The 27,415-nt window shown below is 41.1% G+C and overlaps 1 protein-coding gene across 1 annotated transcript; it reads right to left on the bottom strand.

Moving 5' to 3' along the window:
• Window positions 1–7: 7 nt before the first annotated feature.
• LOC127573458 (gap junction beta-1 protein-like) lies at window positions 8–13,371 on the bottom strand. Its single transcript, XM_052021699.1, has 2 exons — window positions 12,657–13,371; window positions 8–2,326 (listed from the first exon to the last, which is right to left on the bottom strand). The coding sequence occupies exons 1-2, from the start codon at window positions 13,369–13,371 to the stop codon at window positions 2,319–2,321; spliced, it is 723 nt and encodes a 240-aa protein (XP_051877659.1). The 3' UTR covers window positions 8–2,318.
• Between the last annotated feature and the right edge of the window lie 14,044 nt (window positions 13,372–27,415).

Genomic DNA, 27,415 nt, shown 5'->3' with positions numbered 1-27,415 from the left:
GCATGAACGGAGGAAGGAACGCACCATCTCACAAACTAACCAGCCGCCCGCCCCGTCAGCCACAACCTGCCCCACCTGTGGAAAAGTCTGCCGTTCCCCATCAACCTCCCCAGAACCCACGAAACCAGACTGGAAGATCCTCGTTCCCGAGGAATCTCCACACCAGATTCATGTGAAAATATGAATAAGCTAGATTCCCTCTGTCCGATTATAGGCACAGTGTGTGCAGACAGATGTTGCATTTATCTGAAGGTGTGTAATATTGGTATCAGAATAATAAACATCTCACGCTTAAAAATAAAACCCAAGCTGGCTCATTTGAGTGAGTGACCACGGGCACAATCCATCGCTCTAAACTAATCGACTTTACCAGCTGAGGAAAGGTTCTGTCAAATGTCTCCCCGCTTGCAAAGGGTAAACTAAGATAGATTCCGGACCATTGTGTACATATTACGTTTACATTATTCATTCTTTCCTCAGATATCCACCGTTCCATCTCACGCCGAATTCCACTACCTAGTTTTGTGCTCCGTATCAGAACCACCAGTTCTGTTCCACGTGTAATTCACAAACTCTTTCCTGCACTACTGTTGATATCAGATCTGCTCACACCACTGCCTAAAGTCCATTGGGCACACGTAACTAAAGGAAAATCAAGTGTGGGCGGAACTATGTGTCATTTGTAACCGAAAATATTTTGTTTTCTTTTGCTCGACAAAACTATTTTCAATCTTCAGGCTTTTTTAATCGCACAAAATACACATAAAGCAACTTTAATAGAACGGTTTGTGGGTTAGAGGAAAACCACTTTTCATATCCAGGAGTGAAAGGAAATTTTTGGATGATCTCAAGAATCCAAATGAATTTAGCCCAGGTACATGTAGCATGAAATCTGTTTAGAGATTGCCACTGGTTTAGGATCTGCACCGTACTCGGGAATTCCCCCCAAACAGAAAGAGCATTGAGTTACTGCTGCATCGCCGGCTGTTTATCCAGCGATGTTGAACTAACGATAGAAACAGGCCGCCTGCGAGGGAAATGATACCCGGTGGCGGGAAAGTTGAAGGGGGAAAGGAAACGAAAGCAATAAATTGGGAATGTGAGACAAATCTGTTCAGAATGGGCCACAGCGAGCGATTCTGGGATCACTACATCCAATAGCACGGGACCTTTCACTGCCGCAGCATTGGAGTAAATATGTTCGGAAATAAAGGCCATTGTTTGGTGAAAACAGACCTTCGCTTCAGCTGTGTGACCATTGTTTGGTTCCTTCGAAGGAATTCGAATATATTGCAACGTATAAATGAACAAAGTCGTTTAAATGTTTGCTCCATGTCCAGTCACGTTACAGTCACTTTAAAAGATTCGAACACTTTATTGCCATCCAATATCTAACTCTGTTACTCTAATCGCTTAAAGCCACCCGTCCATTCATTCTTACCGTTCGTTCAGTAGCAGCAGATTTAAGTTGTGTGAAACACGATAAATTAATGCTAATGTAAGTTTTAAACGTTGCATATTTAATAACACGAATTAAAATATAAAACGGCATTAACAACTGAATTATGAATGATTTAAACCTCAATGAAATCAATAAATTGAAAAACTTCAATTCATATTCTGTTGAACACCAAAATGAGTGTGGATCCCAGGGTTTTGCTTATATTTAGTGTTGAACTCAGATCCCAAACTTGGGATAGAATTGGACCTTCAATTTAGATCGATTCTCTTCAACTTATCGGTTGGAAACAGAAACGTCTTAATTCAGCTTCCGAGGTTTCATGCAACAATGAAATAATGAATGATAAGCTGTTAGAGTGAAAGGTCTTTCAGCGGAAATCAGAAATGATACATGATCTATGGAATTCCAGAGATGGAGTCATGAAATGTGCTCTCGATTTCCTGGTCAGCATGAAATGACACGTTTGATGGCTACCTTAGTTTATGTGAACAGTCTTGGACATAATCCGAGAACTCACGAATGTCTGGCGGGTGAACCTTTGAACACTGGCGTGGAAGACCTCGAGGTTAGTTTTAAAACAATCTGGAGTTCTGACGAGGAAAACATTCAGCTTTGGTCTGTATGAAGTTTGGACGTCTATCTGAGAAACACAGTATGTCCGATGCGGGAAATTGTAAATGGCAATCAAATAAACCTAGAGTGGCTCATGGTAGGATCTGTGAGTGGGATTCGAGGGCCCAGAAATGTTTGTACGAAGATCCTGGCGTCGCCAATGGGAAATTCTGAGCTATCGTCTCGAATCCTGGGGTGTCCAGTGGTGCGTGCCGAATCAGTTTTTCGGACTCGGGAGGAGTCTTCAGGCATCTGTAATAGCAGGAGACTTTTTTCTTTAGAGATTAATGCTAGATGGTTGGATGAATGGAGGTTAGTGTCTGCAATGCAGGATTAGTCGTTTTGATGTCTGCCATTATAACACCTACATCATACAACAGATGCATTAAGTATGGCCCAGATCTTGCGACAGCTAAACGGGTTTTGAACCAGTTACTTCGATGTTAGTTGAGAGTATTGTCAGGAGGACTTTCCAAACCCAACAAACTTAATTGACAATATTAGAGTTACAGCATGGTATTCAGTTCATGGCATTTCGGCAAAATTATCATTGAATCGAATTCCCACGACTCAGCTCCTCGGTGAGCGAGTCCCCGCACACTCTTCCCCCCCCCCCCCCCCCCCCCCCCCCCCCCCCCCCCCCGGAAGAAGGGAGATCGAAGGGAGGGCAAGAGGGAACTGCACAGGTCGGCATGATCTAACCGTGGCAAAAACCAGGAACGGAAGGGATTAGATCAAAAGCTTCTAAGAAGGAGAATAGAGACTTTTTAAAATCTGTTAACATTTCATCACGACTGCTGCAGAACTATTTTCGGTTGAGATAACATGGGTGACATTTTTCTAATCATAGTTTGCTTATAAAACAAGTACAGGATGAGCTTACACTACATAAGTAAAGATACTTTCGCACAACAAAGATATAGATTGGCTAGAGAAGTATAATCTAACAACGAAAACTGCTATTTTAATACAATTTCCTGAATGTTTAAGGCGGTTAAAATACTTGATGCCTTAATTTTGCCGCTAGTTTATACGGTTATCTTTACATAATTAATTGCATTCCTGAGGAAATAACGTGGCTTCATTAGTTGCTGCATCACCAAACTACAATGTTTGCTTCCATTTATTAACTATGAAATCGGAATATTCTTGCCTTCCTAATGAATATAAATCCATAAACAGGCAAACAGAAACTATGGCGCTGGTGAGCAATGACCTGTGGTACTTACTTTTCCCACCTCTTGAAATTATTCCCTGAGCTCCTGCAGCCAAGAGCAGTCTGTGTTGATACTGAGCATTATTGGGGAACATTCCCCACACACTGATGGGTTAAGTATGGCCTGATTAGATTCATCTAAGACTTCCTTCACATTTTCTCAATAATGAACTCTGCCACCCCCCACTCCCCACCCCCCACCTAAGGAGAATGTCCTTGACTGCACCAAAATGACACTTTCATTTGTGAAGAGGCATTGCCAACTTTGCGCCAATTGCTGCCATATAAACAAGAGTTTTTCACTATGGTCTCAGAGAAAGACTTACTGCCATTGTCCTCATTTATTATAGCCAATGAAACATTAATTCCTTTGTAAAAATGGTCTGAAAGAGCCAATTTCCAGCTAGCCCTAGTTACTAACATTATAAGTGACTGCTCATTGTCTCAGCTACCTGTTTATAATTAGTTAGGCAAACCTGGGTCAGTGTATTCCAACACATGGCCTATACATTTCTTACATTAGCCAATATCAGGAAGCAGTTTGCTAAGTTCTTTCAGATGATGATGACATAAAAAGTGTTTTTTTTTGTGTGAAATGGTGTCTGATTAAACTTTCCAGAATTGAGAATTCCACAATAAATGCTAATCACTCATCTCGTTATTTTGTATTAACTTTATGCAGTGTTACTTTGGAGCACTTAAATTGGGATATTGAAAGGTTGCTTTGTTACATGATTAGATAGAATGGGTGAAGGGGTGTCTCCTCCTTTAGAATTCATAAGTGAAAAATTCTGCATCATAAGTGAAAAATGTGAAACTTATTTTCACACTTATGTGAAAACATAAGTGAAAAAATCAATATCAAATCTGATTAATTCCTAATCAGACTTGACATTGATTTGCTCCAATATTCTATTTCAGTATGTACTATGAAATAAAAGTGATACAAATTTAACCAGTTACCTTTAACAAGTACCAATAAGGTATGACTGAACCCATGTCTTCTTTAATCCACACTGCACTCTCAACTGTAACTACATCTGTCAGTATATTGAAATGCCAGAATATTACACAAATTGAACATGGAACAGTTACTAACTAAAGCTAATGAAATGCATACATGGTGCAGGATTGCTGCTGCTGCAAAACCAGACAGCCACAGGATAAGGCCATGTAACAAAATTATAGCACTGGCTTTGCAGATGACAAATATTAATTGAAAAGCTATACAACAAATTTATCCACCTCATGGAATAGGTCAGAAAATTGTTTTCTGCTTTTTTAACATGACTCATCCTTGTCCAAAACTAAACGAGTCAGCTTAACCTGGAGGAGAACTCCATTCAGCCACAGAAATGCTGGTGGATTGTGTTTACTAGAGAACTCCAAATCAAACTAGCATCTGGTAAAAAAGGGCCCTTTATTTTATTGTTTCTTTCCTTCACTACTGCTAACCTTGTTCACAACACAAAATCTAGAATATCTGAAAAAACAATGGTGTTTTTAATAGCTCCCAAACTTACCAGCAAATGTTAAACAATTAAAAATGATAAACTATTTTCACTCAGCTATTCTTAATTGTATTTTTGATCATAAATACAAAAATAAATTAAAGAGGAACAAATTGCTGCTTCTTCACTAAAGAACACGTTTCAAACCATTTTTCAGATATGTCAAAACATTGTTCGGTGAAGTTGACAAGCTTCTGTTGCTGAAGCCTTTATCCTCGCTGCTGCTACAAAGTATGCAAATGAGGCCGACACAAAATCTTCCTCCTTTTATTACCTTTTTGAGCTGACCCATACGGGGAGGAGTTTCCAGTCTCCAGCAGTGAAGGTGGCTGAGGTAAGGAACTATTTGTATAAGGAATCATGGATGTAAGTTGAAGCCTGGACCTTATTCACATCCCATAAATGTACTTCCAAATGGTATTAGACAATGCAATCTGTATCACCAAGAAAAACAACAGGTGCACAGGAGCACCACCACCTCACTAAGATGCAGGGCATCCTAACTCTATAGCTGTTTCATCATTATTGCTGCATCTAAATCCTGCATCTTCCTCCATGACAGAACTGTGGGAGTACTTTCATCAGAAAGACTGGATTGGTTCAAGAGGAGGGGTCCTCACCACCTTCTCAATAATAACTAGGGAAGGGCAATAAATGCTGGTTTTGCCAGTGCAAGCCGAGTCTTGGAAAATGAATAATAAATAATACAGACAGATAGCATTCATTTATTAACCTTAGTTATTGTTTCATTAATGCACTATTGGGGACAATGAAATCATCTTGAAAAATGCAACTTTTATTTTTCTTTAAGTCAATTAATGTGCTATCTTTTCATCAAAATTCATGAATGTGCACTTGGGTGTTAAGTAGTCTGGAGAAAATGATGTCTAGTTCTTCCCCAGATTAGTTGTTTGGACAATATTTGTGACCATTAAATTGATACATGATTAATTATTATCATCATTAACAATTGGAACTCTTACCTTTTGGGGTATCCAGTACCAACATCAAGCATTCCCAAGTAATTTCAAAACTAAAGCCTTCTCCTCAGCCTCAGAAGGACATTCCTTCCAGCATTAATGAGATTACTGTTCTATTTTTCACATCAATCATCCTGCGTTTATAATGATATGATTTAATATTCAGACTGAGTACATGTATCTCCCATAACATTGCATCATTCTTAATTTCTATAGGTAATCAAATATAAGCAAGAAAACAATCTGATGTTTTAACTGGATTGTATGATGTTAGCTGATGGTATTACGTTTTAACTGGATTGTTATACAAAGAACTGAGAGACTTATGGGTTAAGTGGCTTCCTTCTGTGCTATAGCAATTCAATAATTCCACATAACAATGTAGGCATGCTGTACTTTTGGGGAATAAATGCAGCAAGAGAATAGAAATCTTGATTCAGAATTTATCTCTAACTTTGTTTAGAATATATTTATCAGTTTGACTGATTATGCACATCAGGCTACCAGTTTTGGAGTTCAACCTAGGAGGACATTCAAATTTTACCAGAACTACCCTATTCATAGGAAAATGTAGGGGTATCATTTAGGGCTTCATTAATATTGTTTTTCTGCCAGCCTGGTAGATATTCACAAATTCTTCCATCAAACTCAGAAATTACTTTTCCTAATGCATGTTTATCAATCACTTCCAACATATTTCATTTCTTTCTTCCTTCATATTTCTATTAGACAAGGAATTTCTCAGACTTCTGGAATTTTCAGTATTAAAATACTTTGTAATATGCTTTAGAAACACGTCTGACACTTCCTAACTTCTGATCGACAGCATAATACTGTCCCCCTAATCGATCTCGTCTCCTCATGATCTTACCCTTGTTTTGATTGCCCACCCTGCCTCCCTCCCTCCACTATCTTACAACTCTCCTGTCTACCTCTCTAGAATTGCATGTCCATCTTTCCAGGTTCTAGTCCACTAATATTTGGAAATGGACCACCTATGTCCTTGTATATGTCCCTACATTAATTAAATGAGCACTATTTGGGTTTGTTTTCACATATAGACACTATTCATTTTGGAAAATAGTGAGAAAATGAAAATATTTTTTCTTAATTTCCAAGTACCTTCACACAGTTTAATAGTGATTACACTTCTAAAGTACTTTGTTGGCTGTAAAGCATTTTGGGACATCTAAGGGTTATAAAATTATGGAATTTATGCTTTAGTTTTTTAAGTATTGGTGAGATCCTATCTGGAGTACTATGTACAGTATTGTTCTCCTTATTTAAGGAAGAAAGTTAATGAACTGGAACAAAAAAGCAAACAGCTAGAGGAACTCAGCAGGTCAGGTAGCATTTGGGAGACAAAGTGATAGTTGACATTTTGGGTTGAGACCTGTCATCAGGACTGAGAGTGTAGCGGGGAGATAGCCTGTATGAAGATGTCAGAGGGAGGGGTGAGACAGGGGCTGGCAGGTGATAGGTGGAACCAGGTGAGGGGGAGGGGGAATGATGGGCAGATGGGGCCAGATGGGGTAGAGTTTGGAGGCAGCAGCTGGTGGGTGGCGGGTAACAGAAACAGATAAGGAGAGAGAAAAACAGGACGGCAGATGGAGGCAAGTGGGGGGAGGGTGGAGTTGGAGACAAAGGCTGGAAAGTGATAAGTCAGGATAAGAGGCTGGAATCTGATAAGTAAGGAATGTGATACGTGGAACCAGATAAGGGATGGTTATCTAGTGGGTAAAGTGTGTGGGTGACAGGCAGATGGAATCAGGTGGGGGAGAGGAACAAAAGTGGGTAATGGAGGGCTGGGGAGGGGGATTAGAAAAAAGGGAGTGGCATACCAATGGGTTGTAGACTACCCAGATGGAATATGAGGTGTTATTCTTTTAGTTTATGTGTGGCCTCACTCTGGCAGTGGAGAAGACCAAGGTCAGACAGGTCAGTGTAGGAACAGGAAGGGGAGTTGAAATGGCATGTAACTGGGAGCTCAAGATGGCCATAGCAGACAGAACACAGTTGCTCTGCTAAATGGTTGTCTGGTCTATGCTTGGTCTTGCTGATGTAGAGTTGGCAACATCGAGAACACTGAATGCAGTATGATGTTGGAGGCCTCAACTGGAAGGCTTGTTTAGGTGTCTGGATGGTGGTGAGGGAGGAGGTCAGGGAGAGGTGTTGCACCTCCTACATCGCAGTGCACGAAGAAGGCTCGCCAGTGGCTCTACTTCGTTGGATTTGGTATGTCACCAAAAGACTCTTGCAAATTTCTATAACTGTACAGTGGAGACCATTCTGACTGGTTGCATCACAGCCTGGTATGGAGGCTCCAATGCACAGGATTGCAAGAGGCTGCAGAGAGTTGTAGACTCAGCCAGCTACATCATGGGCACAACCCTCCCCACCATCGAGGACATCTTCAAGAGGTGTGCCTCAAGAAGGCGGCATCTATCACAAAGGACCCTCACCATCCGGGACATGCCCTCTTCTTGTTACTACCATCGGGGAGGAGGTACAGGAGCCTGAAGACCCACATGCAGTGATTTAGGAACAGCTTCTTCCCCTCCACCATCAGATTTCTGAACGGTCCATGAACCCACGAACACTACCTCGTTATTCCTTCTTTTTGCACTATTTATTTATTTTGTAATTTATGTTAATTTTATGTCTTTGCACTGTACAGCTGCTGCAAAACAACACATTTCATGACATATAAGTCAGTGCTAATAAGCCTGATTCTGATTCCGGGATGGGGAGGGATTGGTGGGAGGTAAAGAGCAAACCAGGGAGCCATAGTCATCCAGCACGGAAACGGGACCTTTGGCCCAACTGGTCCATGCTGACCGGGGTGCCCATTTAAGCTAGTCCCATTTGCCTGCGCTTGGCCCATATTGCTCTAAATCTTTCCTATCCATGTACCTGTCCAAGTGGTTTTTAAATGTTGTTAATGTACCTGCCTCAACCACTCCTCTGGCAGCTCATTCCATTTACCAGCCGCCTTCTGGGTGAAAAAGTTGCCCTTCAGGTTACTATAACGGTCATGGAGAGAATGGTCCCTGTGGAAAGCAGAAATGGTGGGGGGGGGGGGGGGGGGGGGGGGGGGGGGTGGAAGATGTGACTAGTAGTGGGGTCCCATTATTGCTCGTGGAAATGATGAAGGATGATGTGCTGGATTCAGACACTGGTAGGGTGAAAGGTGAGGACTAGGGGAACACTATCTCTGTTCTGTCTGGGGGCAAGTGGGAGAGAGCAGAAGTCCAGGAAATGGATGAAATGTGAGCAAAGGTTCCATCAGCCACAGTAGAGGGGAAGCTACATTTCCTGAAGAAGGAGGACATCTCAGATGTCCTGAAATGGAAAGCTCCATCTTGAGAACAAATGCGGTAGAGGCAGAGGAACTGAGAGAAAGGGATGTTGTCCTTACAAGAGCCAGGTTGCATTCAAAGCAATTCAGAGAAGTTCATAAAATTAATACTTGGAATGGTGCATTGTCTGATGAGGAAAGGTTAGGCAAACTAGGGTTGTATCTGCTGGAGTTTGAAAAAGTGAGAAGGAATTTGATTGAAATATATAAGGACCTGAGGGGATTTGACAGGGTGGATGAGGAGATTCTGTTTTCTCTTGTGGGATAACTTAGTAGTCACTGATTTTAAAATAAGGGATTGGCCCCTAATACAGAGATGAAGCAAAAAAAATTCTCACAAAGGGGCATGAGTCCTTGGAACTCCCTTTCTCAAACAGTAGTGGAAACAGCGTCTATGATTTTCTATATGGCGGCTGGTAGACAGATACTGGATAAGCAAGGGAGTGAAAGGTTACTTCGGGAAGAGGGGAATGCAGAACTGAGTTACAATCAGATCAGTCATGATCTTACTGAATGGGGAAAGCAAACTCAAGGGACTGGGTGACTTACTCCTGATCCAAATTTGCATGGCTATATGTTAGCATGAACTATATTACTGGATGTAAATAACTTACAGGCCCCTTTTCTCCTGCTACTTCTTCTGAAGGTTTACTTTCTTGTTGGGATTTTGTCCCTTATGATTCCTCAAATACCTTACCCCAATTTGATATCAATCATGCATGATGGCAAGCTATTTGACTGTGTGGGGTATCACAAATGGTCTGGTCTTATTCTCAATGTAGCTGAAAAGTGACTTGTCCTTCTGTAAACCAGTAACAGCAAACTTTAGCAATCCCAACAACAAGCTAGATCAATTGACTTGGCACATAATGCACCATCAAACCTGGGATTTTCTTAGTCTTTACTGAACATGAGAAGTACCCTTACCTCTCAAGAACCAGAACAAGTCTCAAAGAAACATTTCCACTAGGATTTACAGAAATAGCACCTCCATGTGCAGGCAACAAACTTCAGGTCAATACTTTCCTCTTAGTAAAGTTAAGAACAAGGGTTTCTAAAAAAAACAAGTCTTTCTTAGCCAGTAGATGTCCAAGCAGTGCTACACCAGCACAGAAGAAAATCACATATCACATTATTCATTGACTTAATCAAATATGAATTATTGCCTTTGAGTTACAATATTATTATGTCCCTCCATCTTCCTTGATTCATATTCTCCTTCATTGAGAATAAATTTTCTAATGAGATAATGAAGTGGGGAATAAATAAAAGTCATATTTAACTATGGATATTAGTTAATCCTTAATTGCAAAGGATTTACACACATCACAAGCTCAATCCCAAGCAGAATAGGTAGTATCTGGCTTCTACCGAGATACTTAAGCTCTTTTTCCAACCAGATGCCAGGAGGCAGGATATCAAGGCAGATGGGAGTAGTACAGGAAAGTGGCACCGAGGAAGATCAGCCATGAGCTTACTGAATGGCGCAGTAGGAATTAAAAGCCAAAAGACCTATTCTTACTTTTAGTTATTACATTATTGTGACCTTAAAGGAATAAAAAAGGTGACTCTACCACTTAAATTTTCTCTCTCCACAGAGCTGCATTGGAGGGTAGGAGCGTGAGTGGGCGTTAGCTCTGATTTCTCATCAATGAAATGACTGACAACTTAATTACATTGGAAAATCATTGAACAGGCATTTATGGATGGCATTCAAAACTTTACCCTCTGCACTGGTCAATATCTGGAGTAACTATGGTGTCCAATTTGACCTTGAGGTGAGCTTATGACCACACTTCTATTTCTTTAGAAAACTGCCAACTTCCATTGCTGTAGCAATCTCATCCCTGCCCTGCCTCGATCGTCTGTTACTTACATCCTTAGTCTCATCATTTTTATCTCTAGATTTGGGAATGTTATTCCTGCCGGTTTCCTGTTCTCCATCCTCCGTAATCTTGAACTCATCTAAATCTTATCCAGTCTCTGCTGCCTGTGTACATATCAAAACTCTTCCGTTCACCAACATTCCGGGTTCAGCAATGCCTCAATATTCTTTATTCCTCATTATAAATGCCCCCAGTGGCTTCAGCCCTCCCATGATTCTGCGCTTGACCAGCACTGCAACCCCTCCCTCAGGATATCTGTGTTCTTCCAATTAGGAGTTGCTCCTTACTGCTGACCACGCCTTCAGCTGATTGGACTCAAAGCTCCAGGGCTGCCTGCCTCAGCCTTCTGCCTCGCTACTTCTCTCACCTCGTTTAGGACACTCCTTAAAACACTGAAAATGCTGGAAATAATCAGCAGCTCGAAGGGGGCATCATTGCCCTGAAATGTTAACTTGGTTTCTCTCTACATAGATGCTGCCTGATCTGCTGAGTATTCCCAGCATTCCCCGATTTCACTTAAGGCTTTTCCATTCCGTACAGAGCAATAGGATGTCACAGCAATCCACAAACAACTCTTGTGTGATGCTAACTACTGCCTGCTTCAATATTCATTCATAGGATAACTCCATAACCAAGGCCTGACCTGATGCAAGCCACATGGTGTGAGATTATCAACAGAAGCTAATAACTGCTTGGTATGAAACCACATATAATTTTAGTGCAGTTAAACGGCAGGCGACTTGCATCTCTTGGCATTTCCAACCTAAATGCCATAGTTAGACAATATCCACACTGTTTTTCGCGCCCTCTAGTCTGTTCGTCTTTTAAAGGTATTTAGGATCTTCTGGCGGAAGACTGGCGAAAACTCTGGCGGAACGGACTGTGTGTCTGCTTGCTCTGTGGCCTCAGTGTTAACGGCTATCTTCTTCTTAAGTAATGACGGACAATCAATAAATTACAGGGGTTAACTGTTGACCAAAAGGGGAGGTGTCCTGTGCACTCATGCACAGTACCTACTCTACGGTACCGACTGGTAACAACACTCGTAGCTGCAATAGAAAGGTATTTTAAAGGTAGCTTAGCGAGACAGTAAGCGAACACGTGACACCAGACCGCTCCGCAGAGACACACTTTGTTCACAGCCATCCGTTTTCTTACACGATAAAGAATAATATTTCAAGGCAAGAGATCCCCTCACAAGCTCAAAATCATCCAAACCATGAAACGCGTGACCAGAAACGGCAACTAAAAGATTGCTGTAAAAATAAGGAAATTATATAATTCAAGAATAATTCTAACGCAGGAACTGAAGACGAAACCTCCTCAGATGAATGGCCAGTACCAGAGCCACAAATACAGCAAGGCCTTTGGAAGCCACGGTTCTGGGAAAAGGTGCATTCAAACACATTAGAAAGATGTTAATAGACAATCATAGGATTGGGGAGGAGGATTCCGTTAGTAAAAATGGTTCCTTTAGCAAGGCAGCGGGTATCTTTAAGTTCAAGCGGTTCTACAAGAGTCTTTATTAGAACTTTTGCGAACAGCGTTCATTTTATTGTTTTTCAGAAACGCAGCATCATGATTTGACAGCAACTCATGAATTTCATTCTGTCTGGATTGTGGAAACTTACGCCCGTAAAATGCACTTTTACTGGATCTCCTTTCTTTGTTCTGACACAGTCTCACACAAGCCTTGATGATCAAGTAGCCCACCTCTGCCATGTTCAGCAGCACGCAAACGCCCGACACCACCAGCATGAAGATGGTGAAGATCGTCTTCTCGGTGGGCCTGGACACAAAGCAATCCACCGTGTTGGGGCAAGGGTAGGCATCGCATTTGACCAAGCGGATCATCCTGAAGCCCGGGTAGATTAAGTAGAAGATGTATAAGAAGGCAACTTCGAAAATCACCCTGAAGATGATACTGATGACGTAGGTCCACCAGAGAGACCCAGTGATGTGCATTCTGCGCTTAGTCACTTTCTCAATGTCCATTTCCCCGACTTCTCCCGTGAGCTGCTTGATCCGGAAGATCTTCTTCTCCACATGGTGTTTGTGGGCAACGTGCATGGCCACTAGTAGGGCGGGAGTGGACACCAATATCAGCTGCAGGGCCCATAGTCTGATGTGGGAGATAGGGAAAAACTGATCATAGCACACACTGTTGCAACCCGGCTGCTGAGTGTTGCAGGTGAAGCCAGTCTTTTCATCGCCCCAGACGCTTTCTGCAGCCACCACCAGCACCATGATCCTAAAAATGAAGAGGACAGACAGCCAGATCCGCCCGATGCCGGTCGAGTGTTTGTTCACCCCTACTAGGACAGTGTAGAAAACTGGCCAGTTCATCTCCCCTCAATTCGGGAAAGGAAAATAATAAATTAAGTTGCCAATTCCCCCGTGTCAGCATCAACCCAACGCCTTTTGTAATTTGTGATCATATGGTCTGGGCGTTCTACATATTCAATTTGCATACAACGGTTCCTTTTATTGTGCTAACAAAACAGTATTCAGTTCCGACTCCTTCATCTCCACCTACACTAGATAAAGGAATCTGTGTAGTCACAAAGACAGCATGTGCCTATTATCCATTGTATTAGTTAATCCACGTTATCCCCTTCCTCCCATACATGAATATACTTTGAGTGAAAGGACCCTGAGAATGAAACAATTTTGCCCTATGGTTTTATTTAATCGTTTATATTTTAATCTTATTTTAATTTATGGAAATTTCCACAGAGCATCAAAAACGATAATGACGTAAACGATTCTTCAGCGATGGTAATGAATGAAATAGTGTGGGTAAGTTTAAAAACATGTTGACTATTTTGTAACTTTATTCAATTGCAAGACATGTTAGTCAAAATGCTTCAGGTCAATGCAATTTTGGCATTTCTGGGTTAAAGTGAAATGGGGGAATTGTGTTCTTCTTTTGGCCCTAGGAGATACCTGAACAATGCAATCCAAGTCTGTTTTCTCGTGCATGCTGAATTTGCTGGTAATAATAACGTGCCACACTTGGTCTCAATGGTCCTTGGGCGAGTAGAGGTGAGGTTAACCATTGCCAGTTGCTAGTCAAAAGCAACAAAGACAACTTGCATTTATTTGGCATTCTCAACAAAGTGAAATGTTCCAAGGTGCTTCACAGTAGCATTAGCAAATAAAATTTGACAGTAAGCCAAACAAAGAGATATTAAGGCACCTGACCAAAAACTGGGTCACAATGGTATGGTTTAAGGAGTGTCTTAAAAGTGTGTGGGAGGATGGTGTAGAGAGGGAATTCTGGGGTCAAGGCAGCTGAAGGCAGGATACCAATGATGGAGCAATTAAAATTAGAAGGAACACAGGGATTTTGTTGCAATGCTGCAAAAGGTTGCAGAGATATGGAGTGGCAAGGCCATGAACATCTATTTTAAAACACTTTGAGAAATCTAGAATTCAGATGTTGCCGAGCTGGAAACCAGTGTAGATCAACTGGCACTGTCTGATGGGAGAAAGGAGCTTGGTGTGAGTTAGGATATGGACAGCAGAGTCTTTGATCAGTTCAAGTTTATCAAGGAATGGTGTCATGATAACAACCTTTCCCTCAATGTCAACGAAACAAAAGAGCTGGTCATTGACTTCAGGAAAGGGGGCGGTGTACATGCACCTGTCTACATCAACGGTGCTGAGGTGGAGAGGGTTGAGAGCTTCAAGTTCCTGGGAGTGAACATCACCAACATCCTGTCCTGGTTACATCACGTCAAGGAAGCTCACCAGCACCTCTGCTTCCTCAGGAGGCTAAAGAAATTTGGTTTGTCCCCTTTGACTCTCACCAACTTTTACCAATGCACCATAGAAAGCATCCTATCTGGATGTAATACGGCTTGGTACGGCAACTGCTCTGCCCAGGACCACAAGAAACTGCAGAGAGTTGTGGACATAGCCCAGCACATCACGGACACCTGCCTCCCCTTCTTGGACTCTGTCTTTACCTCTCGTTGTCTTGGTGAAGCAGCCAGCATAATCAAAGACCCCACCCACCTGGGACATCCTCTCTTCTCTCCTCTTCTATCGGGTAGAAGATACAGGAGCCTGAGGGCACGTACCACTAGACTTAAGGACAGCTTCTACCCCACTGTGATAAGACTATTGAACAGTTCCCTTATACAATGAGATGGACTATGACCTCACGATCTACCTTGTTGTGACCTTGCACCTTATTGCACTGCACTTTCTCTGTAGCTGTGACACTTTATTCTGTACTGTTATTGTTTTTTACCTGTACTACCTCAATGCACTCTGTACTAACTCAATGTAACTGCACCATGTAATGAATTGACCTGTACGATTGGCTTGTAAGACAAGCTTTTCACTGTACCTCTGTACAAGTGACAATAATAAACCAATACCAATACCAATATCGGTTGGGAGCCCAATGAGGAAAAGTCACCTTTAAAGATAACAATGGAATAGATGAGCAGATAGAGGGGCAGAGATGGACATTGTTACAGAAGTGCCTGGGTAATAGAGCAGGCTCATGATCAGAAGCATACTGTATATCAGGGTCAAGTAGGACATCATGGCCAATGGAATTTCCACAGAAAATGGCTGGGGTTGCAGTCAGTTCGAGGTGGGGATTGAAGGTAATAGTTTTGCTTTTCTCGTTATTTAGCTTGAAGACATATCTGTTCATTCATGACCAGATGTAGGGTTAAATATGACAAATGAGATGTGAAGTACAGGCAGGGATGGTAAGGGTGAATGTCATCAGTGATGTTTTGTTTCTGGATGATGTTGCCAAGAGGAAGCATGTAAATGAGAAATGGGAGGGGGCCTACAACTTATTTAGACAATAGAGAGGAATTAGAGGAGAATTAGGCTGTAAAAAGTTATGAAGGATGAAGAGGGATACCTTACCATGGTTATAGTAATGTAGGATGGTGTTTGTGACCTTAATAAGACCCTTTTCATTGCTGTGGTGACAACATCTCCAAGGACTTTGGAAAGGAAAAAGATTGGAGAAGATGCTGTCATTAACAAATGATTAGGACTGGGTTTTTGAGAGGTGGGAGGAAGAGGAAAGTACGTTCATTAAGGAAAAGTAATCATGAACAATATCAGCTAAAAACAGGTAAAAGTGGCCAATTTTGCACATCAAGTAACGGTGTTGATTGAAGACTTAATCCATGTTGACAAAATTGTTCTGGTGACAACAGTCCAATTAATTAATTATTCTAATGTGTGAGCTAAAAGTAATTCCAGTAGATTATTTATGAACAATATCACTTAGCTTTATTCTGTTTTCCTCTAATGCTCATAATCAATAACTTTCAGTTATAATTACTGACAGGTGATCATGAATGGAAATATACATTGAGTTTTTTCCATCATAGATTTTCAAAGCTAACCTTTGAAACTCAACTCATTTCGGGAGATTGAACCTGTAATTTCCTGGACTGGATGGCTTATTAATGCTGGGCGATGCATTCCCCCAGTAAATCCTGGGGTCTTAGTTCCTTACTGTTTAATTTTACAGTCACTGGAATTCAATGGTTTACTCCCATGTTGAGGTGAGGCATGGGATAGAGGGCAGAATACTCCTGTCCAGGCTTGGGCATCTCCTGCTACTGGAAAAGGAAGGCAATGGGGTGGATGGGGGGAAAAGTTGGGGGAGGGGGAGAAATATGGCGAATGCGGGCTGTCTTGAGCAGGGAGATGGGAGTGATGTGAGGAAGGAGGGAGGGGAAGTGGAGGGAGGGGGGAGAGAGGAGAAACAATGAGAGGGCGCAAAGGGAGTGGTGTGGTGGGGGAAGGAGAAAGAGAAAACAAAACTGACCATGAATATAATTCTGAAGCTGACACATTCAGAGAAATACAGACAATAATTGGAGATTCTTTTATGCCCTCAGCATCTGGACTTCCATTGATGAATCCCATTTTCACAAGTGTTAATGTGCTAATGAACAAGTTTGCTCTGCCATTTAACAAGATTGTGGCTGAACTGATTGTAACCCCAATTTTGCATTGTGTCTACCCACAGTAATCTTTCACCCCTTCGCTTAATAGATTCTGCCTGCACCACACTTTGGGAAGTAAGTTCCAAAGGCTCGTGATCCTCTGTGAGAGAAAAATTGTCTCATCTCTGTCCTAAATGGGTGGCTCCTAGGGCAGGCACGGTAGTGTAGCAGTTAGCGTAATGCTATTACAGAACCAGCAACCCGGGTTCAATTCCAGCCACTGTCTGTAAGGACAATTGTACGTTGTCCCCGCATCTGCGTGGGTTTCCTCCGGGTGCTCCGGTTTCCTCCCACATTCCAAAGATGTATGGGTTAGGAAGTTGTGGGCATGCTATGTTGGCGCCGGAAGTGTGGTGACACTTGTGGGCTGCCCACAGAACACTCTATGCAAAAGATGCATTTTACTGTGTGTTTCAATGTACATGTGACTAATAAAGATATCTTATCTCACCTTATCTAATTTTAAAACAGCGACCCCTATTTCTGGATTGTTCCACATGAGGAAACATACCCTTTGCATTCATCCGGTTATGTCCCCTCAGGATTTTAAGCTTCAATCAAGTCACCTCTTGTTTTTCTAAACCTTAGCAGATAGAAGTCCAATGAGATAACCTACTCACTTCAGCTATTAACCTAATGAATCTTCCTTAAATTCAGAGACCAGTTCTGTATAAAGAACTCCAGATGTGATCCCTACAGGTGTATAAATTATGTTGGTGCCCGACATGACTGAAACATGACCTTCCTACTGTTGTAGACACAAGAGACTGCAGATGCTGGAATCTGGAGCAAGACACAAGATGCTGGAGGAACTCAGCACTCCGGCATCTTGTGTGTAGTTCCTTCCTACTGTTACGGACTCGGTGAATGTCCCTTTAAGATAGAGCTAGTAGTGTGTGTGGTGTGTGTGTGTGTGTGTGTGTGTGTGTGTGTGTGTGTGTGTGTGTGTGTGTGTGTGTGTGTGTGTGTGTGTGTGTGTGTGTGTGTGTGGCTTGCTTACATCAACAGAAGATAAAGGACGTAATGACGTTGTTGAAGAGGTCAGTCGAAGTCAGAGAGAAGAGAGAGAGAGAAAAGGGAGAGAGACACCAACCTGCTAGTTTTCTCTATCGATGGATGAGAAACAATAACTGTGTCTGTTACTACAATCTATGTATGGAAATTGGGAGTAATCCAGTGGAGTTCACTTTGTTGCTGACCTGTAGAGGGAAACAGGTCTTTGTGTGGACGACCACGATTCGGACGCTTTTCGGGGTGAGGAAGTCACTACCGAGTAAACACTGAGGTGTCGTTTGGGTTCCATCGTGGAACATTTGGATTTCGTAATTACTGTCTCTATGTTCTCCACATCTACGTCTTATCTTCAGACAACGGTGGTTGTTGAAGAAGCCTTTGGTCATGTTTCACCTTACGGCTTGCTGAACTGAACTTTAAAAACCATTCCTGGACTTGGAGTTTGGGACTTTGCCACAAACACACGACGAGTTTAGTTTTGGGGTTAATGTTCAAGGTTTAACATTTTTACTTCTAACATTCTAACATTTTACTTTTATTTTTCTTATTATCATAAGTAGTTATTAATAAAGTAGTTTTTAAACACTGAATCATGACTCAGTGTGTTTCTTTTGTTGCTGGTTTGTAACAAAATTGGGGGCTCGTCCGGGATCGAACCCAAAGATTAACGAGTGTCGTCCGGGATCGTTCCCCAGATTGACGAGATTCATCCGGGATCCAATCCAAAGGTTGACAAGGTGGTCTGAAGTCGAACTCAAGACTGGTACTGGAGGTCTGAGTTTGAGCAAATTGGGGTCTTAGTGGATGACTGATTGTGGTCGGTCTGATAAATTCTTTTTAATTGGCTTGTGTGTGTGGAAACCAGCAGCAAGGTATTTTTGGAGTCACCAACCCTAAAGGGGTTGGAGGTGGCAAAAAAGGATGATTTGGTAAAAATTGCTACAAGGCTAAACCTTAAAGCAGTAAAGCGGTCTATGAGAAAAGCAGTTATTCATAGAATGATAGTTGACTATTATTTGGAGAAGGAAGTGTTTGAGGTGAGTGAGGTAGTTGAGTTTCCTGAGATTAAACCAATGATTTCTGATGTGACTTCTCGACCAGTAGATTTGGAGGATTTGGAGGAGGAAGAGTTAGAAGAGTTTCCTGAGGGCGAGTCAGAGATTCCTGATGGCCAGGTGCAATCAGCAAAGATAGAGTTAGAACAAACGCGAATGAAGTTCGAGTTAGGACAAAGGAAGCTAGAGTTAGAGCAAAGGAAAATAGAGTTAGAGGAAAGGAAGGCCCAGATGGAATTGAGGAGGATGGAGCTGGATAGGGAGGAGAAGGAAAAACAGCGGCAGCACGAGTTAAAAATGAAGCGAAAAAGTTTGGAATCTGATTCTGCTGATGGTTTTTTAGCCAGTAGGGAGGTTTGATTAGTCCCTCCATTTGAGGAAGATCAGGTTGATCAGTATTTCCAACATTTTGAAAAGGTTGCTGTGAGTTCAGACTGGCCAAAGGAAGGATGGGCTCTTATGTTACAGAGTGTAATTAAAGGTAAAGCTCAAAAAGCTTATTCTGCTTTGTCTGTTGAGGATGCAGCTGATTATACAAAGGTAAAACAAGCTGTGTTGAAGGCCTATGAATTGGTATCTGAAGCTTATAGACAAAAATTTAGAGACTTGAAGAAATCTGCAGATCAGACATACATGGAATTTGCCAATGGAAAGAGAATATGTTTTGAACAATGGTGCATGGCTAAAAATGTAGTTGGGGATTATGATAAATTGACAGAATTGATGTTAGTGGAAGACTTTAAAAGATGTGTCCCAGCTGAGATAACAACATATTTAAATGAAAAGGAGGTTGAAACATTACAAGAAACCACTGGGTTGGCAGATGATTATGCTTTAACCCATAAATCCAGATGGGGACCACCTAAGACCTTTCAAAAGAGTTATAAGGACAATCCAGGTAAACCAGAGATTAAATTGGGAGGTAATCAAAAAGGGAAGGATGGAAAGAAGCCAGTGCTAGAGAAACCTGCTGAGCGTACTTGTTATTACTGTAAGAAACCTGGCCAGGTGATAGCTAATTGTGCCCTTTTGAAGAAAAGGAAGGAAGTCGTGCCCAATGCTTGTTTTCAGGTAATTAAAAATCAAAAAGGTTTAGGGGATGTTGGTAAAGATCAGTCCTTGCCAGAGGTAAAGGCTGAAAAGTTGGAGGAGGTAAGGAAGGAATTCCGTTCTTATGTATCAGAGGGTTTTGTTTCACTGAATGATGGGTCACCCAGGTGCCAGTGAAAATCCTTAGAGATACTGGGGGCTTGCCGATCTCTCTTGCTGGACAGTGTTTTAAATTTTGGTGAAGAAACTGACACTGGTGAGGTAAATCTAGTCCGAGGTGTTACAGGTGACACCATGTCTGTCCCTTTGCACAAGGTGATTTTAAAGTCAAAGTTTGTAGAAGGACCTGTCGAGATAGGGATATGACCTAGTTTACCAGTGGAAGGAGTTTCTTTGTTATTGGGGAATGACCTTGCAGATGGAGAATTTGTCCCTGTGGTACGGTTAACCACCAAACCAAGGGTTGATGAGTCTGAGAATGATCCAGATGTTTACCCATCCTGTGCGGTGACTTGAGCTAGAGCTAAAGAATTAGCCAAGGCCGACAGTCCTGTGCAGCCTGATATTGTTCCCTGTGACAGCCCTAAACAGGGAGAAAATTATGATGACTTCTCTGAGACTCTTCTGTCTTCACTGGAGGATCAAAATCCTTGTATTGAGCCTGAATTTATCTTTGTCTTTGTCGAGGAAAGAATTTATGGTGGAACAGACGAAAGACCCTGAGCTTACAGAATTGAGAGAAAAAGCACTCTCGTGATGAGATTGAGAAAGTGCCAATTGGATATTATGTCAAAAATGGAGTGTTAATGAGGAAATGGAGACTCCTCATGTCCCTGTTAATGAGGAATGGGAAGTTATTCATCAGGTTGTGGTTCTTAAAGTTTATAGGGATGAGATTTAAAACCTGGCCCATAATATGCTTTTGGGTGGTCATTTTGGTGTAAATAAAACTGTAGGGAATATTTTGAAACAATTCTATTGGCCTGGTTTGAGGAAAGATGTTTTGTCGAACCTGTCACACATGTCAGATGGTAGGTAAACCAAATCAAAGACCCCCTATGGCTCCGATGAAGCCAATTCCTGCTTTTGGTGAACCCTTTTCGAAGGTGATTGTGGACTGTGTTGGCCCATTACCAAAGTCTAAGGCTGGAAATCAATATTTGTTAACCATCATGTGTGCAACTTCTAGATTTCCAGAGGCAATACCACTTAGAAATATTAAGGCCAAGATTGTGTCAAAAGCTCTTTTAAAAATTTTTTACGTTGTTTGGGTTTGCCAAAAGAAATCCAATCTGATCAAGGAGTAATTTTATGTCCAATTTATTTCACAACTAGTCTATGAGCTGGGAGCAAAGCAGATTGTATCATCTGCATATCACCCAGAATCTCAGGGGGCTCTGAAGAGATTTCATTCTACTCTCAAAAATATGCTGAAGACTTATTGCTTTGAAAACACAAAGGATTGGGACGATGGTGTTCATTTACTTTTGTTTGCCGTGAGAGAATCAATACAGGGGTCATTAGGATTTAGTCTGTATGAGCTTGTATTTGGACATCAGGTGAGAGGACCTTTAGAATTGTTAAAAGAACAGTGGGTTAATGAGGAAGTGCATTTGAGTCTGTTGGACTATGTCCAAAAATTTAAAACTCGGTTGGAGTGAGTCTGCCAGCTAGCGAGAGAGAATTTGAAAACCAGCCAGATAAGAATGAAGACATGTTTTGACAGACATGCTTGGCCCAGGACATTTGCAGTGGGGCAAAAGGTGTTAGTAATTTTCCCTAGCCAGAATAATCCATTGCAATCTCCTTTTTCTGGACCATATATTATTGAATCCCAAGTAACTGATTTGACATATATAATCAAAACACCAGATAGACGCAAGAAAACACAACTCTGTCATGTAAGCATGCTAAAGCCTTATTATGAGAGAGATTCAGTTGTGGCCATGGTGGATGATATGAAGGTTGTTTCTAGAATGCCTGATGTTGATATTGAGGAAGGCCAATTTAGACCAAATATTGTTCCATTGAAACTAAAAAACCAAAATATCCTGGAGAACCTTGAAACAAAGTTGGAAAATTTACAAGTTTCACAAAAACAACAGATGAGAGAATTAATTTGAAAATTGAAAAATCTGTTCCCAGATGTTTCAAACAGAACATCGATAATGACTCATGATGTTGATGTTGGGGATGCAAAACCAATCAAACAACACCCATATCGGATGATTGTGGGAAAAAGTAAACTTGTTGACCAGGAGATTGAATATATGTTAGAATATGATATTATTAGATGTTCCGCTTCAAACTGGAGTTTGCCCTGTGTTATTGTGCCTAAACCTGATGGAACTGTTCGATTTTGCACAGATTACAGGAAAGTGAATGCTGTAACAAAGTCAGATGCTTACCCTATTCCTAGGGTGGATGATTGCATAGACAGAGTGGGAAAGGCAAAATTTCTTACAAAGATTGACCTATTAAAAGGGTACTGATGTGTTCTATTAACAGATAGAGGAAGGGAGATTTCTGCCTTTGTAACCCCTTCTGGATTGTATGAATATAATGTTTTGCCATTTGGAATGAAAAATGCTCTGGCAACATTTCAAAGAATGATTAATTCAGTGATTCATGGGTTAAACCATACAGATGCCTACATTGACAACTTAGTGACAGGGAATGATACATGGGAGGATCACATCTCTGCGTTAGAAAGGTTGTTTGAAAGACTTTCTGAAGCTAACCTCACAGTTAACTTGGCTAAAAGTGAATTTGGCCATGCCACTGTGACGTATCTTGGTATTGTTGTAGGTCAAGGTAAGTTAGCTCCTGTTCAGGCAAAGTTCAAGCAATATCTGAGTTCCCTGTTCCCATGGGTACGAGGACTGTAAGAAGATTTTTGGGAATGGTTGGATATTATCGGAAATTTTGTAAAGATTTTGCTGATGTTGCTCTTCCCCTAACTAATCTTCTGAAGAAGGGAGTGAAGTTTGTTTGGACAGATCCTTGTCAAGAAGCATTTGAGAAGCTGAAAGCCATTTTATGCTACCATGCTGTGCTCAAATCACCTGACGTCGAAAAGCCATTTTCATTAGCAGTAGATGCCAGTGATGAAGCTGCAGGAGCTGTGTTGTTGCAGAAGGGTGACCGTGATGATATTGACCATCCTGTAGCTTACTTTTCAAAGAAATTTAATGAGCATCAAAAGAATTATTCCACCATAGAGAAAGAATTACTGTCACTTGTTTTAGCCTTGCAACATTTCAGTATATATGTTTGCACCGCTCAGAAACCATTGACTGTGTATACAGATCATAACCCATTGGTGTTTCTGAGCCGAGTGAAAAACAAAAACAGAAGGCTGTTAAACTGGAGTTTAATTTTGCAAGAGTTTGATCTCATGATAACTCACGTTAAAGGCAAAGATAATGTGATCGCTGATTGTCTTTCCCAATGCTAAATGGGAAACATGTATCTTTACTAGTCTGATCTTCTGTAGTTGTGTAGAATGATAATTATTAACATTACTAACTGTATGCGCGGTTAAATTTTTTCTTGGAAAAAATGTCTTTTTAGGTGGGAGGTGTTACGGACTCGGTGAATGTCCCTTTAAGATAGAGCTAGTCGGTGAATTTCCCTTTAAGATAGAGCTAGTTGTGTGTGTGTGTGTGTGTGTGTGTGTGTGTGTGTGTGTGTGTGTGTGTGTGTGTGGCTTGCTTACATCAACAGAAGATAAATGACGTAAAGACATTGTTGAAGAGGTCAGTCAAAGTCAGAGAGAAGAGAGAGAGAGAAAAGGGAGAGAGACACCAGCCTGCTAGTTTTCTCTATCGATGGATGAGAAACAATAACTGTGTCTGTTACTACAATCTACGTATGGAAATTGGGAGTAATCCAGTGGAGGTCACTTTGTTGCTGACCTGTAGAGGGAAACAGGTCTTTGTGTGGACGACCACAATTCGGATGCTTTTCGGGGTGAGGAAGTCACTACCGAGTAAACACTGAGGTGTCGTTTGGGTTCCATAGTGGAACATTTGGATTTCGTAATTACTGTCTCTATGTTCTCCACATCTACGTCTTATCTTCAGACAACAGTGGTTGTTGAAGAAGCCTTTGGTCATGTTTCACCTTACGGCTTGCTGAACTGAACTTTAAGAACCATTCCTGGACTTGGAGTTTGGGACTTTGCCACAAATACACGACGAGTTTAGTTTTGGGGTTAATGTTCAAGGTTTAACATTTTTACTTCTAACATTCTAACATTTTTACTTTTAATTTTCTTATTAATCATAAGTAGTTGTTAATAAAGTAGTTTTTAACACTGAATCATGACTCAGTGTTTCTTTTGTTGCTGGTTCGTAACACTACTATTGCATTTAACTCCTCTGTTAGCTCTCCCAGTCACTTGCAGTACCTTCATACAGCATCTGCAGTTTCTATTCTTTTTGCCCTCTTCACAACTTATTTTGCTATGTAATTTTGTGTCATCAACAAACTTAATAACCATACCTTTACTTCATTCATCGAAGGCAACTGTATACATTATAAAAAGCAGAAGCCTTAACATCGGCATTCCTGGATTTAGATTAGAAAATATAATCAACCCCTACACACAAGAATGTCTCTGAGGCAGCAAGGTTTATTAAAGTTCCCGTGAGGAAACAAGTAGCTGTATTCTTCTAATGGGAGAACCCAGTTTTCCACCGATGTAGTATTCCCCCATACCTCAATCTGATTTACAGTAAACAATTAGATGACACCTGTGCTGCATCTAATATCTTGTTTGATAAGGCTCTTGGAAACTGCTTTGAGGTGTTAAAGAATCTGTATAAATACAAGCTATTGTTAACTGTGAGTGGAAGTAATATCAATGGAATATAAACATAGCCATGATTCATTATTACCTGTTTGCTCCAGACAAATTTCATTCCCAAGGTACATTCAGTGGACATTCTCACTTACATGTTTTTAAAAAAATATATTTCGAAATATCCTCAACTCTTCAAATGGAGATTCATGACGTAGCTGTTTCAGATGCCAAGGTGACTACATAGCTCCAAGTTAACATTGGTTTTCTCCTCTAGAGGCTGCAATTCAAGGCAATAAATGGAGGCATGTTGATTAGCAACATTTTGCAATTCCCACTCCCTCTGGGACACTGACACATACCCATTCATTCTGCTTCTTACCCTCTTTCTTGCATTTAGCAGTCATCTAATATGGGGTGGGGTGAGGGATGGCTGTGAGATAGGGACAAAGGGTGACATGTATTTGAACAGCAATGATGACGATACTCTATTGCTTTTTTTCCCATTAATATCAAGTTGCAGTTTCCCCTAAAACATTGAGAACATGTATTTTAACCGTGAAGATTGAAAACATCCCAGTGATGTCAATATTCTGCAAAAAATGGCTCTTCTCTCAAAATTTTTGATGGACAAATTTTAGCTTTTTCTTACATATCTTCATCAGAAATATGCCATTGCTGAGTTAAATCTGTGTAAGATGACTATAGTGGGAAAATGAAGCAATGCCAGATTGTGTCATTAGTAGCGCTTATTTAGTCAACTGCCATCACATTTATGCCATAAATGCTCTTTGTGATGTTAGGCAGTCTCTGATACACCGTTTCTTGTTGACAATAGCATGTTGCATCATAATTAGCATTCCCAGTAAATGTGACAGTAACCTTTTGTTCAAGTTGTTGTAAAACAAACCTACACATAGTTCTCTTTCACTTGTTTGAGGCACTGTAAAGTTCAAGACATTTCATAGTTTGACGCTTGTTGTCATGCAATTGCAGTAAAGGGCAGCATGTGAACCAATTCCACATTTAATGAGAGGTAGAAAATTATTTGTTCTGAAATTGCTTCATGCAGATTTCACAAAATGCCAAGAGAAAAAAGACATTAAAATTTACTCTGCACTGTGGTATCATAAGGCTTTCTCCCAATGTATTTCTTTTTGACAAAAGCAAGTGCATCAGTTTGGGAGAAAAGAATGTGTTTAATTTAGCAGAGCTGAATTTTTGCTGTAAATCAACTGCGAGTAACAAGCAGCTATAAAACAAATGGTACTTATTGACAGTAGTGTAACTCTAATGGTGAAAGGACCCAAAATCTGAAATGAAAATATACAGCAGACTGGCATTTGAAATAAAACTACCGACAACTTCCAAAAGAACTTGCTCACAAGTTGTTATATTTTCCACAGTATTGATGTAGCTGTGCTTGACTCCGTTCTGTACTGAGATTGAATCTGGTTTGAACCCACTGGGATCATGGCTTGTATGCTATCATATAGCAGATATTAGATGGAAAGATGGAAACAAATTTCTGCAGGCAGCCAAGTTAACAAGGATGCTCAACAGTCTCTTTTGATTGACAGAGTCAAAGGTTTCTGTGGAAAAAAAAAGGCAGTGTACAGTAGCGGATGCTGCTTCCTCCATTTTTCCTGGAGTTGGCGCATGGGGAAAGTCATGTCTGTTGTGTCCATGGGCCGCAGAATCTCAGTGTGGAATCTGTTCTTCTGGGAACACGATGGGCATGATCCTCGTCACATGTCAACTCCAAGGGAAATGCAGAGAGCAGCATCCACCACTAAACATGACTTATTCGACCTCACAAGATCCTCTGATTCTGTCAATCAGAATGTCTATGGAGCATCCTTCTCAAATTTGGCTATCCACGAAAATTTACCTCTATCTTATCTCGTCTACATGATGCTGTGATCACAATTAGTGGATCTACAACAGACCCATTTTCACTGTAGGCTGTTGTTAAAGCAAGGCTGTGTTAATGCCCGGTATTTCCCTCAATCTTTCATATTGCAATGTTGCACCTCACTTCCAACAAGTCTTCTGCTGGAGTGGAACTAATCTACAGGTTGAATCAGAAGCTGTTCCACCTACGTTGCCTCCATTCCAGAACCAAGATCACCCCAGTGTCAGTCACTGACCTGCAGAACACAAATTTCAAGTCTAAGCTCCAAGTCAAGTTGAATTTTAAGTCAAGTTGAGTTTATTGTCATATGCACAAGTATGGTGAGGTACAGGTACAATGAAAAACTTGCTTGCAGCAGCATCACAGGCATGTAGGTTCAGACTGCACACAGAGCATAAACACAAATAAATTATACATGAAGTATATTAGATGGAGAAGAAAAAAATAGACAGTGCAAAACAAGACGTTAGTGCAAAGAAAAAACACAATCAAAGTCAGATCTATGGTAGTGCGAGAGATGGTCTGAACTGTTCCGTTGCTGTGGTAGGATTAGGGT

Source organism: Pristis pectinata, chromosome 8, assembly GCF_009764475.1.
Source record: "Pristis pectinata isolate sPriPec2 chromosome 8, sPriPec2.1.pri, whole genome shotgun sequence".
Classification (NCBI taxonomy): Eukaryota; Metazoa; Chordata; class Chondrichthyes; order Rhinopristiformes; family Pristidae; genus Pristis; species Pristis pectinata.
This window is presented reverse-complemented; position numbering and strand designations above follow the sequence as displayed.